Source organism: Scyliorhinus canicula, chromosome 7 (assembly GCF_902713615.1).
Source record: "Scyliorhinus canicula chromosome 7, sScyCan1.1, whole genome shotgun sequence".
In the NCBI taxonomy this organism is placed as follows: domain Eukaryota; kingdom Metazoa; phylum Chordata; class Chondrichthyes; order Carcharhiniformes; family Scyliorhinidae; genus Scyliorhinus; species Scyliorhinus canicula.
The window spans coordinates 180371711-180387502 of NC_052152.1; the positions used below are offsets into that span (position 1 = coordinate 180371711).

The window sequence follows — 15792 nt, forward strand, 5'->3', positions numbered from 1 at the left end:
CATCTGTGACAACTGATTGTGCTAATTTATGTATCTCTGGATCTGTTTTCCTCAATTAATAAAGTCCTACTAAACACTCCCTCGGAATTATCCTCTTCTCAAGATAGTTTCAGCTACTTTACTATCTGATTTATTATTATTAAAATTCAGTTGCAAGAATAGAATTATTTTTTTTACAGGCTCCCACAGCTGATCTAAGTCGATTGATAAGGGCAACCTTCACAATTCCATTGAAAAGTACTGTTTCTATTGTAAAACACTGATTTTACTTCGCAAACTGAAAATAGCTGATGCACGACTTGAAGTACTGATAGTGAACTAAAACATTCTGGTTGACATGCATGATTTTTCATTGACTCATATCATTGAACATTTTGTGAAAGAACGTTGTTATACTAAATGGTGGTCATTTGTTTCTTGATATTTTTCTTAGCCCCAGAAGACGAGGAAAACCCCTCCCGAGGCTTCCATAACAGAAAGTCCTGTCATTGACCTCACTGCAGAACCTCCAGAGAGTAATAAGATACCATCAAATCAGGCAGAAGATGTTGTTTGTGAAAATAGTATTGTGAAGGCTACAGAAGAAGTCCCTCAGTACCAGGTAAAATTCTGTTTGAATACTCAGATAAAGATGACATAAATTTGGTTGACCAATCAAGATTGACCAATCAGAGTCTGCCTGGTTTGAATTTAAACAAAAGCTTGGCAGTTAACTGTTCCCTGGTGCATTCTCCATGGCAACGTCTTTACCAATTAGAGTCCACTTGCCAACCAATCAGCACTCTCTTCTCATGCAATCTAAATTGTTTTTTCTTTTACAATTGGCATTCTTGCAAAACCCTCCTAATCAGTGCAAGGCAAAAAGCATAGACAGCATGCCTCTTTTTTCAGTAATACTCAAGTTCTGTACTACCATACAACTAAAAAGAGAAATTAATTCTCAATGATCTATGAAAAGATTGTACAGGTTTTCACATTTTAAGACTTGTACTGTAACAAACCAACTAAAATCAATGTTGATTTAGCATTATTTAGTGGACAATTAATACACTAAACTACAGAAAGAGTATCCCCCCCTTAACTTCTTAACACAATAGAAAGTCCCACATCACATTTGTACATTGTACTTCACTCTTCATAGACAAATTTAATTTAAAGTCAATCTCATCCGGAGTTAACAGAATTCTCTGCTTCATCAGAGTGAATCTTACAGTGTTCTTTTATACAAAGTCCTCGTCACCCAACCCTTTGAGAGCAATGATGTGGAGATGCCGGCATTGGACTGGGGTGTGCACAGTAAGAAGTCTTAAAACACCAGGTTAAAGTCCAACAGGTTTGTTTGGACTCACCTGATGAAGGAGTAGTGCTCCGAAAGCTAGTGATCCCAAACAAACCTGTTGGACTTTAACCTGGTATTGTAAGACTTATTACTGAACCCTTTGAGAATAATTGAATGGACTCCACGATGTAAGATTCCCTCTGATGATTCTGTAGTCTGTATCTTCTCATAGTCATTTTTTCCTTGTCCATGGGTCCATGCTCACCAGCCCTTCACCTGGTGATTATCCCAAAAGCAGTCTTTCTCGTCTGTTTGCACAACAGCATATACAGTGGGTATACTTTCCCCAACAATATTAGACAAGGTCTTCAGGATTTATAGATCAAAGGCTAATGGAGTTGAGATACATTGCAACCATGATCTAATTGAATGCACTGGAATACTTCCACCTTCCCCTTCAATTGAACTGATTCTCCCATCCTGCTGACGAGATCTTCCAGTCCCATATAAAATATAACCAGCGGTCATTCCAGAACAACTCATTGCGCGAATGCTGAGGATTTTCATGTGAACATTATATCCATTAGATATTAACAGGGTTGATACTGAAAATGTTGAAATGTTACCATTTAAAATAATGGCCAGAGTAGCATAAAATAAATATTTGCTAGAAATATTTCTATACCAAGCATGCTTACTTTCCGCCAATCTGATGTTCTAATCAAGAATGAAATTGCAATATTGACTTTGAAATAGCACTGCATTTTAACAAATTTAATTTGTGGAATTCTTTCCTATTAGCAGAGCAACTAAGCCATTTATTTAAAAGGGGTATTGCCTCAATCGAAACAGAGTAAGAATTACGCATTCTAATGTGTTAATTTATTTAAAACTAATTTACGGGATGTGGCCATTGCCGGCTAGGCCAGCAATTATTGCCCATCCCTAATTGCCCTTGCAAAGGTGATGGTGTGCTGCCTTCTTGAAATACTGCGGTTGCCGTTCATATGGAATGTTTGTATCTGAATGCTTTCACAGCATAAGACCATAAGACATAGGCCCACCGAGTCTGCTCCGCCATTCAATCATGGCTGATATTTTCTCATCCCCATTCTCCTGCCTTCTCCCCACAACCACAATACCCTTATTAATCAAGAACCTATCTATCTCTGTCTTAAAGACACTCAGTGATTTGGCCTCCACAGCCTTCTGCGGAAATGAGTTCCACTGTTTCACCACCCTCTGGCTGAAGAAATTCCTCCTCATCTCTGTTTAAAAGGATCGTCCCTTTAGTCTGAGATGATGTCCTCTGGTTCTAGTTTCTCCTACAAATGGAAACATCCTCTCCACATCCACTCTATTCAGGCCTCGCAGTATCCTGTAAGTTTCAATAAGATCCCCCCCTCATCCTTCTAAACTCTAACAAGTACAGACCCAGAGTCCTCAACCGTTCCTCATACAACAAGTTCTTCATTCCAGGGATCATTCTTGTGAACCTCCTCTGGACCCTTTCCAAGGCCAGCACATCCTTCCTTAGACACAGGGCCCAAAACTGCTCACAATACTCCAAATGGGGTCTGACCAGAGCCTATACAACCTCAGAAGTACATCCCTGGTCTTGTCTTCTAGCCTCTTGACATGAATGTCCGAAGTCACTTTGTGCTTCTGATTTCCTAAGCATTTCCCCATTTAGAGAATAGTCTATGCCTAAATTCCTCCTTCCAAAGTGCATAACCTCACACTTTTCCACACTGTATTTAATTTGCCAGCTTGTCCAAATCCTTCTGCAGCCCCCTGTTTCCTCAATTTTACCTGTCCCTCTACAGATCTTTGTATTATCTGCAAGCTTAGCAACAATGCCTTCAGTTCCTTCTTCCAGATCATTAACGTATATTGAGAAAAGCTGTGGTCCCAGCACAGACCCCTGAGGCACACCACTAGTCACTGGCAGCCATCCTGAAAAAGACCCCTTTATCCCGACTCTCTGCCTTCTGCTAGTCAGCCAATCCTCTATCCATGCCAGGATCTTACCCTTAAAACTTTTAACTTATTTAACAGTCTCCTATGCAGTACCTTGTCAAAGGCCTTCTGGAAATCTAAATAAATCACATCCACTAGTTCTCCTTTGTCTAGCTTCCTTGTTACCTCCTCAAAGAACTCTTAACAGGTTTGTCAGACACGACCTCCCTTTGACAAAGCCGTGCTGACTCAGCCCTATTTTGCCATGCACTTCCAAGTACTTTGCAATCGTATCTTTAATAACAGACTCTAAAATCTTAGCAATGACCAAAGTCAGGCTAACTGGCCTATAATTTCCTGTCTTCTGCGTCCCTCCCTTCCTAAACAGTGGTGTTATATTAGCCACTTTCCAGTCCTCTGGGACCCTTCCTTACACCAGTGATTCCTGAAAGATCATCACCAATGCCTCCACAATTTCCTCAGCTATCTCTTTTAGGACCCTGGGATGTAGTCCATCAGGTCCAGGTGACTTATCCACCTTCAGACCTTTCAGTTTTCCCAGAACCTTCTTCTTAGTAATGGTCACTGCACTCACCTCTGCCCCCTGGTTCTCCTGCTGGAATTTCTTAAATCTAATTTGGCCGATCATACAACCGAACTTCGTGTCCACTAAAAACAAGCACCCTCAACAATTTAGCAGTGTTATTGACCCATATTTCAGTATTAAAATGTATTATGAGCTCTATTCAGAAGATGAAATGTTTGGACCAGAATAGGCAGGAAATAATTTCAAAGAAGTGATGGAGCTGAATATCTTTTTTTTTTAAAGTTGGTGTTAATCAATTGGGTGATGAGGTGCCATGTGGGAGGCCAAGTACTTTACCACAATGAAAAGAAGTTGGGGGACAGGATATTCGGGGGTTATATTTATGTATCTCTTAGAAGCTGGCTCGCAGTAACATGAAAGGTTGACATTTTCAACACTTGCTTTTTAGCCCAGGTTATCAGGGGTTATGGATCAATGGAGTTAAGATACAGAGCAACCAGTAGCTAATTGAATTCATTGTAAAAGCTGAATAGGAAATACTGAAAGGTTTGCAGCTATCTCAGAATAAATGAGTGAGGAAGGATGTTGTGGGCTGTACAATAAGCTATGCATAGACAGTATACTGTAATAGCTTTCACTCCTATCTGATTTTGTGGTAATTGTATAGGTAAAATGTATGTTGTTTTTTTATAATGTGACATATGTGACTAAATTGGCAACTGTATTTGTATTTGGTTGTGAAAATCCTATATTGTTTTAAATGCCACGTTTGGTAGTAATATTAAAATGTAACATTTGATGTCTTGGTTTTGAATAGTTGTACAATAATATCCAATATTGTATTGCCTATTAATATCCTTCTGATAGGAGATACAATAGTTAGGGAAATGGGCCGGCTTTTCACCAGCTGAAGGCACGGCTCCAGGATGACATGTTACCACCTGGTGTGAGGCTCAAGGGTGTCACTCAGTGGCTGAGCTAGGAAAGAAATTAAAAGTGAGACCTCTAAGGTAGTAATCGCTGTGTTACTCTCGTTGCCTTGCACTAGTGAGTACAGAAATAGGTGACTGGTGTAGGTGAATGCATGGTTGGAGAGATGTCGAAGGAGAGAGGACTTTGTTTCCTCGGGCATTGGGATCGTTTTTGAAGGAGATGGAACCTGCAGAAGCTGCACGTGCTGCACCTCAACAAAGCCAGGAACAATACTGTGCGGGCGTGGTTTGTGAATGTGGTAAGGGAGGGTTTAAACCAGCTTGTCAAGAAAAGGGGCGAAGACCGAGCAAGAGTAAAAGACTTTCACTAGGGAAAGGACAATTTTATGAAGCTGGAATGCGATTTGGCCAAAGTGGATTAGAAGCAATTATTTGAAAGTAAATTAGTGTCAGAGTAGTGAGAGATATTCAACGGTGAGATAGTTAAGGCTCAGAACCATATGTATTGCCAGAAAGGAAAAGGATGGGACTCCCAAATCTAGACTGACTGGATGCCAAAGAGTATGCAGAGTTATGGTGGTGTTATGCGGTTCTCTCAAGGAGTCCAAGTTGCTGTGGAAACATGCACTTTTACATCCAAAGCCTGAAGCTATGGATAGTGATGGTAGAGGCTCCAATCTTCTTTCCATCTCATGGCTGACAAGGAATCTCTCCCCCTCTTAACATCTGCCATTGGCATGTTTGGAAGGATTTTCAAGTTGTTACACAACCTGTTTGGCTGCATTATGAATGCACCTTCCTTGGCCATCTGTCCTAAGCTGGGACTCAAATCCAGAGCTTCTGCCTGAGAGGCAGGGATACTATCCATTGCATCACAAGACGCGCAGTCGCAACCCCGTCGGAGCGCCATCAGCGTGCAAAAATCAATGTTAATTATTTTCACTGTCACATTGCTGACTCTCAATAATGTATAGGTTAAAGCAGTCAGCATTATTAGTCCTCAGCTTTCGATGGGCCAAGTTCTCGATGGCGCAGGCCACGTGTGGTCCCAGCCATGGGGAGCCTGGCCTGCCGGCTGTGGTCCAAGTGTCCAGCATCGCCACACTCGGCCGAGATCCATGCTGTTCACCGGGGGCTTTCTGCTAGGGTTGGCGGGAGTTGGCCAGGAGGTGGGCTGTGGGGTCGGGAGGCGGGTACACGATCCAGCACGGTCGGCGCGCATGTGGGGGTTGTAAGCGTGGGCGGCTGCAGCTTTTCAGTCCTGCGTAGATGCAGCGATTCTCCGACCATTTTCCATGCGTTCCACAGGTGTTTCACGCGGCGCTGGTGCTAGCCCCTCACCAGTACCCAAATTGGTGAGGGTTTTACGCCGATTTTCTTATTGTGAATTAGCACTTAGCCTCAGGAATGCAGAATCCAGCCGTAAATGTTTATTTTTATTCATTCATGGGATCTGAGCATTGCCATCAGGCAAGCATTTATTGCCCATCCCTAATTGCCCTTCAGAATTTGATGAAATATTTGCAATTAAAGTTACGGAAAACCCCAAGATATTTTAGAATAAATGGCAGCAGGGCAGATTAAAGACCAAAAAGACAACTTGTGGGGGAGCAAAAGTTGTGGGCATGGTTTGTAATGAATACTTTACATCTGTCTTCACAAAGCTTGTGGTTAAGGAGGAGTATGAAATATTCAACACAAGAATTAGGAGCTTGGGGGGGCAATTCAGCTCCCTGAGCCTGCTCCACCATTCGATAAGATCATGGCAGACTTGACCGTTGCCACAACTCCACATTCCTGTCTGTCCCACATGATCCTTGCCTCCCATGTCAATCAAAAATCTTTCAGGGCACGATTTAACAGAAACAGAAACATTTCTCCGGGTCATTTTGGGTGCGATTTGCGGGGTATTTCTTGACGGCAACGTTGGCAAGATTGCGGCCCATATTTAACGACACTTAGAGTTGAAAATGGGCCCCACGAGCTTCCCATGACTGTCCGTCTCAATTGTTGGACTTGTGCCACAGTTTCTCACCGCTAACAAGAAGGAGCTGCTTTTAAATGCTCCCTTACCACTCACTCCTGGCTAATACATGAACATGGCAGCATGCAGACCTGCTTTTTACTTTGGCGATGTCGACCTGGCCAGGCATCCCAACGCCGTTGATGCGAGACAGGGCATCCTGTTCCCCCGAGGGGGTGTGAGGGGCAGCAGCAGGGTCTGCAATGCCGCCTGGGAGGCGCTGGTAGTGGCTGTCGGTTTGGGCAGCATGACAAGGAGGACCGCCGTCCAATATCAGAAGACCAAGGACCTCCACCTTCTCCATAGGATGTGTCTCTTTGTTGAGATGGAGTCTCCTGCGGCACACGCTGTCCGTCATCTCATCGAAAGACCTATGACGCCTGTGCACCTTGGACCGTCGCTTGCCTCCCCCTCTAGGTTCCTCTGCGGACTGACTTGCAGCCAGGTCTTCAGGGTGTGTGGTGACCCCCTGCACATGGGGTGCTGCTTCCAGCCTGCACGTCGCTGTTGCCTTCTCTGGCATCTGGCTTCCTGGGCTTCCACCAGCAACGTAATGGCAGCTGCTGCAGGACCTACACCACCAACTATTTTGGTATCTGTAAGTAATTAGAGAAGTAGATAGGCAGACAATCAGTTCAGGCTTCCAACCTGGGACCCTCAAATCACCCAAGCCCCCACCGCATACCCACGCTTGCGTCTGCTGCTTTCTCTTTCAGAGTGCTATCCAATGAACCAGTTGTGCTGGAAAACCTTGCTCTGCACACTCACTCCCAGCCACATCAGGAGCCCCTAGACACCAGACCTCTGCCGGGAGCCCATGCTCAGGTGCGATCCCTGATCCACACCCTGACCCTTTGGTCGCCAGAAGATCCTCAGTGCTGAAGCCCTCTTCTTTAGTGTTTGATTGTTGGCAGCCGCCTCTATTGTGCTGATGCTCCTAGTGTTCAGGCACAGTGTCCAGGCATCAAAGTTTGATTGAAATGCTATGTAGTAATCATCCTCTGAGACACGGCACATGTGCCCTCGAAAAACCACTTAATAGTTGAGGAGTGTGAAGGTGCAATTTAACGGAAATTAAACAGTCTTGTGTCGAGCGCATTTAGCCAGCTGTTTACTGGTGCTGGCAGCGCCAAGAACAACCACGCTATTAAATAGGACTCTACTTCATTTCAGGGCCTCGACATGGAACACCCTGCCAAGGCCGCACTTAGTTCCATTTCCTGCACTAATGAGCTCTGCAAGCCACAGCAGAAAGAGATCGACACTCTGATCTCTACACCCCCACCGTGGCCTCTGGACCCCCTCGCTAACACCCCTAGAAGGGGGTCATCAAGCCCCCGCACCTGACAAGGACAGGGCCCAATCCCCGACATGGGCATGATGCCACCTGGGCACCTTGGGCTGGTACACTGGCAATGTCCCTGTCAACCTGGCAGTGCCACCTGGGCACCCTATCAGTGGCAGTGTAGCACCCAGGAAGCACTGCCAAGGTGCCCAGGTGACATGCCCAGAGCCCTGCCAACCAGGGGTCCCCGATTGCCTAGTGACTCTGCAAAGTGCCGGTACACTTTTGTGGAAACCAGCGTTAAACAGCGCCAGCTCGGGGTCTCCGAGGCAATGTCCTTACGTCCCAGGTGCTGGGTAGATCTGCCGTTGAGATACTGAAGTGAGACACTGCTCACTTGAATATGCAAACCTGGGTCCTGACCTCAATGGATGGGATCCAGATTACGACACCTCGCAAGATCTCGTTACATCCTGCAAGGTGTGATGAGATCAGTAAATCTCGCGAGAGGCCTATGCCCATTGGAATTCAGAAGAATCAGAGGTGAGCTTACTGAAACATATAAGAACGCAAGGGACCGGATAGGGTGGATACCAGGAGAATGTTTCCTTTTGTGAGAAAACTAGAATTCAGCGATATAGTTAAAAATATGAGACCCGGTGAGGATAATATTTTTCTCTCAGAGGATCATTAGAGTTTGGAATTCACTTCGCAGAAAGTAGTGAAGGTTGGGTCTTGAAGACCGAGTTAGATAGGTTTTTGATAGACAAGTGAGTCAAGGGTTATGGGGAGCAGACAGGAAGATGGAGCTGAGACCACAACCAGATCAACCATGATCTTATTGAATGGTGGAGCAGGTTGGAATGGCCGAATGGCCTACTCCTGCTACTAAGTCCTATGTTCCTTTGACATAGATGGTAAGGTAAAGGTGGGTAGGCTGGTTCTTGATGCAAATGAGTAAGTTAGTTGCAGACTTGGGAAAGGTACCAAAGAAATATAAGCTGGGGGGTTTACCTGTTCCAAGTAAGGGTAGCACATTGTATGAAATGTTCCCTTTTTTTGGGCAGCCTATTTATTTAAGTGTGCAAACCGTTAAACATTTTGTTTGGTTGCATGCACGAGGTAATGTAAAATGGGCCAACTTGTGCTTGACTTGTGTGGGAACTCGCTGCTCCATAGTGCGGTGGAATCTGAGTCATTACATGGTTTTAAGATTTTGATTTATAAAATGGGTTAAAGGGATATAGGGAACAAGTGGAGAGGTGGATTTGAGACCAGGAAAAGATCAGCCATGATCGGATTCAATGGCGGAGCAGGCTCGAGGGGCTGAATTGCCTCTTTCTGCTCCTGATTCCTTTGTTCTTACGAACTTCCAAGTTGAAGCAAGGTCACACAGCTGAGAAGGAACATTGATTGTGTGCCCTTGGACTGGCTCCATTTGGACGATTTGTTCCTTGAAGGCTGTTGCTGAACCGTGCAATTTTTTGAATTCTTAGCATGACAAACACATGGGATATTAGTGAATCTTGGCACAGTTATCTCAATGAAATATTTCATAGCAAATCGTGCCAACACAGCCATACTGAAAGCAGGGACTGCAGGATGGCCATATGGACCCATCAGTTACCCTTGTGTGAAATACAGTAGTACAGTGAATTTCCTTCAGCAGCTGTTCATGTCGCTGAAAATAGATAACAAGAGATGGTCAAATTGAATTATCAATCACATGTTTGGTCACCTTCAGCAATAATCTTTTTGTTCGGTTTGGAGGGGGTATAGACAGATGAACTGAGGGTAGAGTTGGCCTGGACTGCCTCTGGCAATAGTAGTTTTATGATGGAAGCTGGCTGCAAGTGTTCTTACAGCAGGCAGCACATGCCTTCCAACTGCTTCTGTGCACATACACATCTCCCCACCAGTGTTCACTCTAAGCTGTGAGGCCCTGCAACACCCCAAAAATCCCTGTGTAGGCCATGTACAATTTGGTCCTTTTAAATCACCGTGCATACGCAACCGTGCAAAAAGAATCTAAAGGGGCTGCACATTTAAAGAAACTGCTTGTGCATTCGGCGTAATGAAAAAAGGTAAAGGTTACCCATCTCTCTTCTCAATCATCACCAACAGCGTTTCCCTTTCCTGTGGCTCCTCCCCACTGTTACGATCACAGTTGATGGTATAACTGGATAAGAAGGAATGGAACCCGGCCTTTACTTTGTCTATATAAAACATGGAGGAACAAGGTGACAAGACGCTAGATAATTTTAACAGCATGAAAAAAAAATGATTAAACATGAAAAATTGGATTATGATACAATACACGTGTACTCTTCCCTTTTTTTTATAAATGTTTTTATTCAGTTTTCATATTTTATATTGAACAAATTACAAATTGTTAGGAGAGAGAGACAAAACAAAAAAAAAAAAACCAAACACGCAAAAATTAACATACATATTTACAGGTAAGCATCTTCGTAGTAGTAACTGCGCCCCCCCCCCCCCCCTCAACATGTTTATTTAGCTTGGTTTTGGGCCTTAGCTAGCCATCGAACCCCCGTAACGAACCTGTATCCCCCCCCCCCCCTCCCGCTACCTTCCCCCGACTATTCTTCCTCTACGTGTACTCTTCCCTTATCTTTTTTTTAAATTTAGAGGAGCCAATTTCTTTTTTTCCAATTAAGGGGCAATTTAGCGTGGCCAATCCACCTAACCTGCACATCTTTGGGCTGTGGGGGTGAAACCCACGCAGACACAGGGAGAGTGTGAAAACTCCACATGGACAGTAACCCAGGGCCGGGTTCGAACCTGGGTCCTCAGCGCTGTAGGCAGCAACGCTAACCACTGTGCCACCGTGCCACCCACTCCTCCCTTATTTTAACAATTACACACAGGTTTTAGGATTAAAACGGATTACAAAGTACATCTTAATCTACACTGGTCTCATTAACACCAAGTCCCTTTTAAACTGTTGGAAAATACACTCTCCACTCTAAACCCCAAGTGAATGTTCACAGATCTATCCTTAGAATCCCCCAGATGATTGTCACACGAGAGTTTCCAAACTCCACTCCCAAAAACACACTTTAATATCTTCTCTCATAATCATAATTATGCTTTCCCTTAGCAGTTTTCATTTTTAAATCCAGTCCAAGTTTTACAAATGACTCTTTTAACCCAAGCTTCCACTTCACTTTTAACAGTGAACCCAGTCCAGGATTTTATACCAAACGCGTTAGGATTTTTCTGCCTTGACTGCTGCCCAAACTGCTCGCAATTGCTTTAACCCTCAGTACCCAGTCTATATTAAAATGACATCAAATGTTTTATCTACCTCAGAAGCCTGATATCCCACTTTAAATCTAGTTACTGCAATTGTCTCTTTAACTCAGAACATTTTGTTTACTCTTCCTTCGGGACTTCCTTAGGGATTAAACAGTTTGGGCTTATAATCGCTGGAGTTCAGAAGGATGAGAATGGATTTGATAGAGGTGTATAAAATACTAAAAGGAATTGATAAAGTAAATGTAGGCCAAATGTTCCCCCTTGTGAGGAAATCTAAAACGAGAGGATATGGATATAGGCTGAGAGGTGGTAGATTGAGAACTGAGATGAGGAGGAACTACCTATCGCAGAGGGTGGCGAGTTTCAAGAAAGAGATGGATACATTTTTGATGAAAACAGGTGAAAGGGACATGGGCAACAGATGGGGAGATAGATTTGAGACTGGGAAGAGATCCGTCATGATCTGATTAAATAGCGGAGCAAGCTCGAAGGGCTGAATTGCCTACTTCTGCTCCTAACTTTTAAGTTCCTATGTTCCTTGAATTCTTCTGTTCTCTTAACTCCAGTCATCTTAAACATTCTTTCTATCCCAGTTCCCTGGCTATCTGGATTGTAGCTTGTTCCTCAGGAATCTTGCATCTTTGCAACTCTCTTATCCTCTCCAGCTTCACCTGGCAGAGTGGAGTGGTGTTCACTCCCCAGTGTCCTGTCTCCAACTGCTCTGGCTCCAGTTAAAACAAAGAACAAAGGAAAGCCCTTCCCTCTGGAAATTGCCCTCCTGTTGCTAAGCACCAACTTACTTCTATTTACTTTTCAGGACATAACCCTCTCTAAGCACAATAGAAACACAGTTGGAAATGAACCAGCCCCCACACATACATGTCCAGCATGAATCTAACTATAGGTTTACTCTTCCAGACACAGAAACATTAAATTAAGCACACTTAAAACTATACCTTACCTACCAATACAAATCTAATTCCCAAGTTTTCACTTTTAATAAATGTTTTTCTTTCTTGATAAAACTAACTAGCGGTCTTGTGACTTTGTTCCTCTAATTTCCTAACATCACGTATGCATGAGTTGCAATACCTGCCATGTTACCTCTTCCCTTCCTGCTGTTCAGGGCTTCCCACATACCTTCTAAATGAAACAGGGATTTTCTTTTATTTCTTTGTGGTTGTTGCTTATGATATGATGTCTACTGCACTGGGGACACAAAATACAGATTGGCTGACTGCTTTGCAGAACGTCCATTCAGTCTGGGGCGTCTGCAAATGTGGGTCGGGATTCTCCATTCCCCGACAGCGATTTTGTAATCCCCCGATGCTCTGCCCCTGATGGGCCGAGATTCCGAACGCGCGGAGGACATGTGGGCCGGGATTCTCCCTTCTGGGGACTAAGTCCCCATGCCGCCAACGACTCCGGCGTCAACGCCCCCCCCCCCCCCACCCCGCCCAAGGTGAGGAATTCTCATCTTTCTAGGGGGCGAGGTTGACGGCGGAGGGGTTGGCTCCGCTTCAGCCGGTGCCGAAGGAACGGCGCGAGGGTCGGAGAGTCCCAGCCTTGGTCTCAGCGGTCAGGAACACGGTGCGGCGGCTGCGGACTGTGCCCAGCGCTGCCAACAGTCGGGCACGGGCCGTGCTGCTGGTCGGGGGGGGGGGGGGGTGGGGATGGGCTGTGGCGAGGCGGTGTGCAGGGGGGCACTATCTGGCAGGTCGGGTCCGCGCATGGCTGGCGCCATGTTGTATGGCCCGACCGTTCTCCAGGCGTTAATGTCATCAAGGAGCCGTGCCAATTTTACCCACATAAAATGCCACGGATCCTCCGGACACAGCCCGGAAATCAGAGATTCCAGCCCCCGACCTTGAGCTTATGGTCACCTGTTATTTTGTTTGTATCACTCTTTTTCTAACTGCTCTGTTATTGGCTTCTGGCACAATTTCAATGAAGCTTATCATAAACTTCAGAAACAGCAACTCATCCTTTGACGAGGCAACCTTACAACCTTCTGAACTCAACATTTGAGTTCAACAATTTGAGATCATGATGTCTACTCCCATCTTTCAGAAGGAAAGTATTGGTAATTCCCCCTTTCTGTTTACATCTCCTTGTGACCCAATCTTTTGTTTCTTGTCCCATTATCATCTCCTTTGCCTTGCAGCGTCAATCTTTAAATTTTTTAGCATTCATTTAATCTCTCCTGCCTTCATTCCTATCATAGATCTTGGACGCGATCTACTCGAATGGGGACAGAGTCCTGTAGCGCGTGAGATTAGCCACATGTTCCCCAGCACTAATCTGGGGCAGGTTTCTCCGAACCCCCCCTGCCGGGTCGGAGAATCGCCGGCGGCCTGCGTCAATCCCGCCCCCGCCGTGTCCCGAATTCTCCGCCACCGGAGATTTGGTGGGGGCGGGAATCGCGCCGCGCCGGTCGGCGGGTCCCCCTGGCGATTCTCTGGCCCGCGATAGGCCGAAGTCCCGCCGCTGTCAAGCCTCTTCCACCGGCGGGAATCAAAACACTACCTGACCGGCAAAGAATGCTAGCATGGCACCTTGACAGATCCCGGTTTTAGATCCCGCCCCTTTTCTTTTGCTCTTTTCTCTCCATCCCTATTTTATTTGCGTCTGTACTTGCTTACAACCTGTTTATATATCTAACTTCTCCAAGTTCTGATGAAAGACCCTCAGCCTGAGGGATAACTCTATTTCTCTCTTCACAAATACTGCCTGACCTGCTGAGTATTTCCAGCATTTCTGCTTTTATTTGTTCTGTGCTGGTCGAATTAGATTTGCAGAACAGTTTTACTTGGAGCTTGTGTACTTGGTCACCACCTTTGACACGGTGTGGTTGGCCAGTTCCCCGGGCAGCAACAGGCGCACATTGGTCTGGATCTCTCGGGAGCCAGTGGTGTGCTTCTTGTTGTAATGGGCCATGATGCACTCAAAGATATTGTTGACGAACGAGTTGATAATGCTCATGGCCTTGGAGGAGATACCCGTGACGGGATGAACCTGCTTCATCACCTTGTAGATGGAATAACTCTCCTTCCTGAATAGCGTTCTCTACTTGTTGCCCTTGACTGGCATTTCCTTCAGGGCTTTCTTCCCGACCTTTGAAGCTGCCGGCTTCTATTCATCCTCCATCCTCACAATTTCACAACTGAGCCTGTGAAAACAGTTTCCTTCTTCATTGCCAAGCAAGTATGCTGGGGCCGTTAATGGCATAATGATATGGCCGGTTTAGGTAAGTTGGCTGGACAGCTGATTCATGATACAGAGCGAGGCCACCAGTGCAGATCCCAATCCTTTACCGGCTGAGGTTATTCATGAAAGCCCCGCCTTCACAAACGTCCCACTTGCCTGAGGTCTGGTGATCCTCAGATTAAATCACCACCAGTCAGCTCTCCCCCTCAAAGGGGAAAATAGCCTATGGTCATCTGGGGCTATGGTGACTTTACTTTATGTGAAACTCATCTAATAATAATAATCTTTTATTGTCACATGGAGGCTTACATTAACACTGCAATGAAGTTACTGTGAAAAGCCTCTAGTCGCCTGTTCGGGTACACTGAGGGAGAATTCAGAATTCTCAGCTGATACAGGAATTGAACCCGCGCTGCTAGCCTTGTTCTGCATCACAAACCAGCTGTCTCGCCCACTGAGCTAAACCAGCCCCTGGCACTGGTATTAGTTGAAATCCCTAGCTTGATTTATTTAATTTTCATCCAGACAAGGGGCGCGATCCAACGGCCACGCTACGCCTGAAAAGCAGATCGCCATGGTGGAGGATGGCCGTTGAAAGCTGAGAGACCCCGTTCCCGGGATTTAACCGACTCGCAATGCCTCACAAGATTCAGCGGAATCTCGCATGACGTTGTGATTTGAATCCCGCCCACAATGGCGGGATCACTTTTTAGATCGAGGCAATAAGCCTCACTCTAATGTGCAGATTCCCAAAGTACCTGAGGCTTTGGGATTCAACCCCTTCGCTTAAGAGACCTCAGCAAGCGCTGTACAGCACTGGACCCCACAAACAGGGACCAGGTGGAACGGCATTCGCGGAGGTCTCCAAGGGGATCAGAGGTCCCCAGCTGCATGCACTTCGGGCAGGGTGTTCCCTGCCTCTGCTAGTGCCACCTGGGTACCCTGGCAGTGCCAGCCTGGCACCCTGGTAGTGCCACCTGGGTGCCAGTCTGGTACCGTCAGCGTGCCAGGCTGGCATTTTTTGCCCACGCTATTGAGACGTGGTTGCCCTATTTGGATGTTGGGGGGGGCTCTCCCATATTGCGATATTGCTTTGGGGGGTGGGGTGGAGGGTGGAGGTCAGGGATTCTTTCGGGGGCCTTGGAGATCGGGAAGCCACTTACAAATGGCATTCCGATTTCTCACTACAATGGAGAGTTCCGGCGAGCAGAGCTCCCCACTGTACAAAGCAGGGCTATGTGCGGCCTTGGCTTCATGTTCCAGTTCAGGCCCTTTATTCAA

General features: G+C 45.8%; 1 protein-coding gene across 6 annotated transcripts in view; it reads left to right on the forward strand.

The window, feature by feature from the left end:
- LOC119969596 (DNA (cytosine-5)-methyltransferase 3B-like) overlaps window positions 1-15792 on the forward strand; it is a 307538-nt gene that overhangs the window by 160321 nt on the left and 131425 nt on the right. For all 6 annotated transcript variants that reach the window (XM_038803415.1, XM_038803412.1, XM_038803414.1 and 3 more), the window contains one exon: window positions 434-601. In XM_038803415.1, the coding sequence (XP_038659343.1) occupies window positions 434-601 (168 nt within the window). The remainder of the gene's footprint in view (window positions 1-433; window positions 602-15792) is intronic.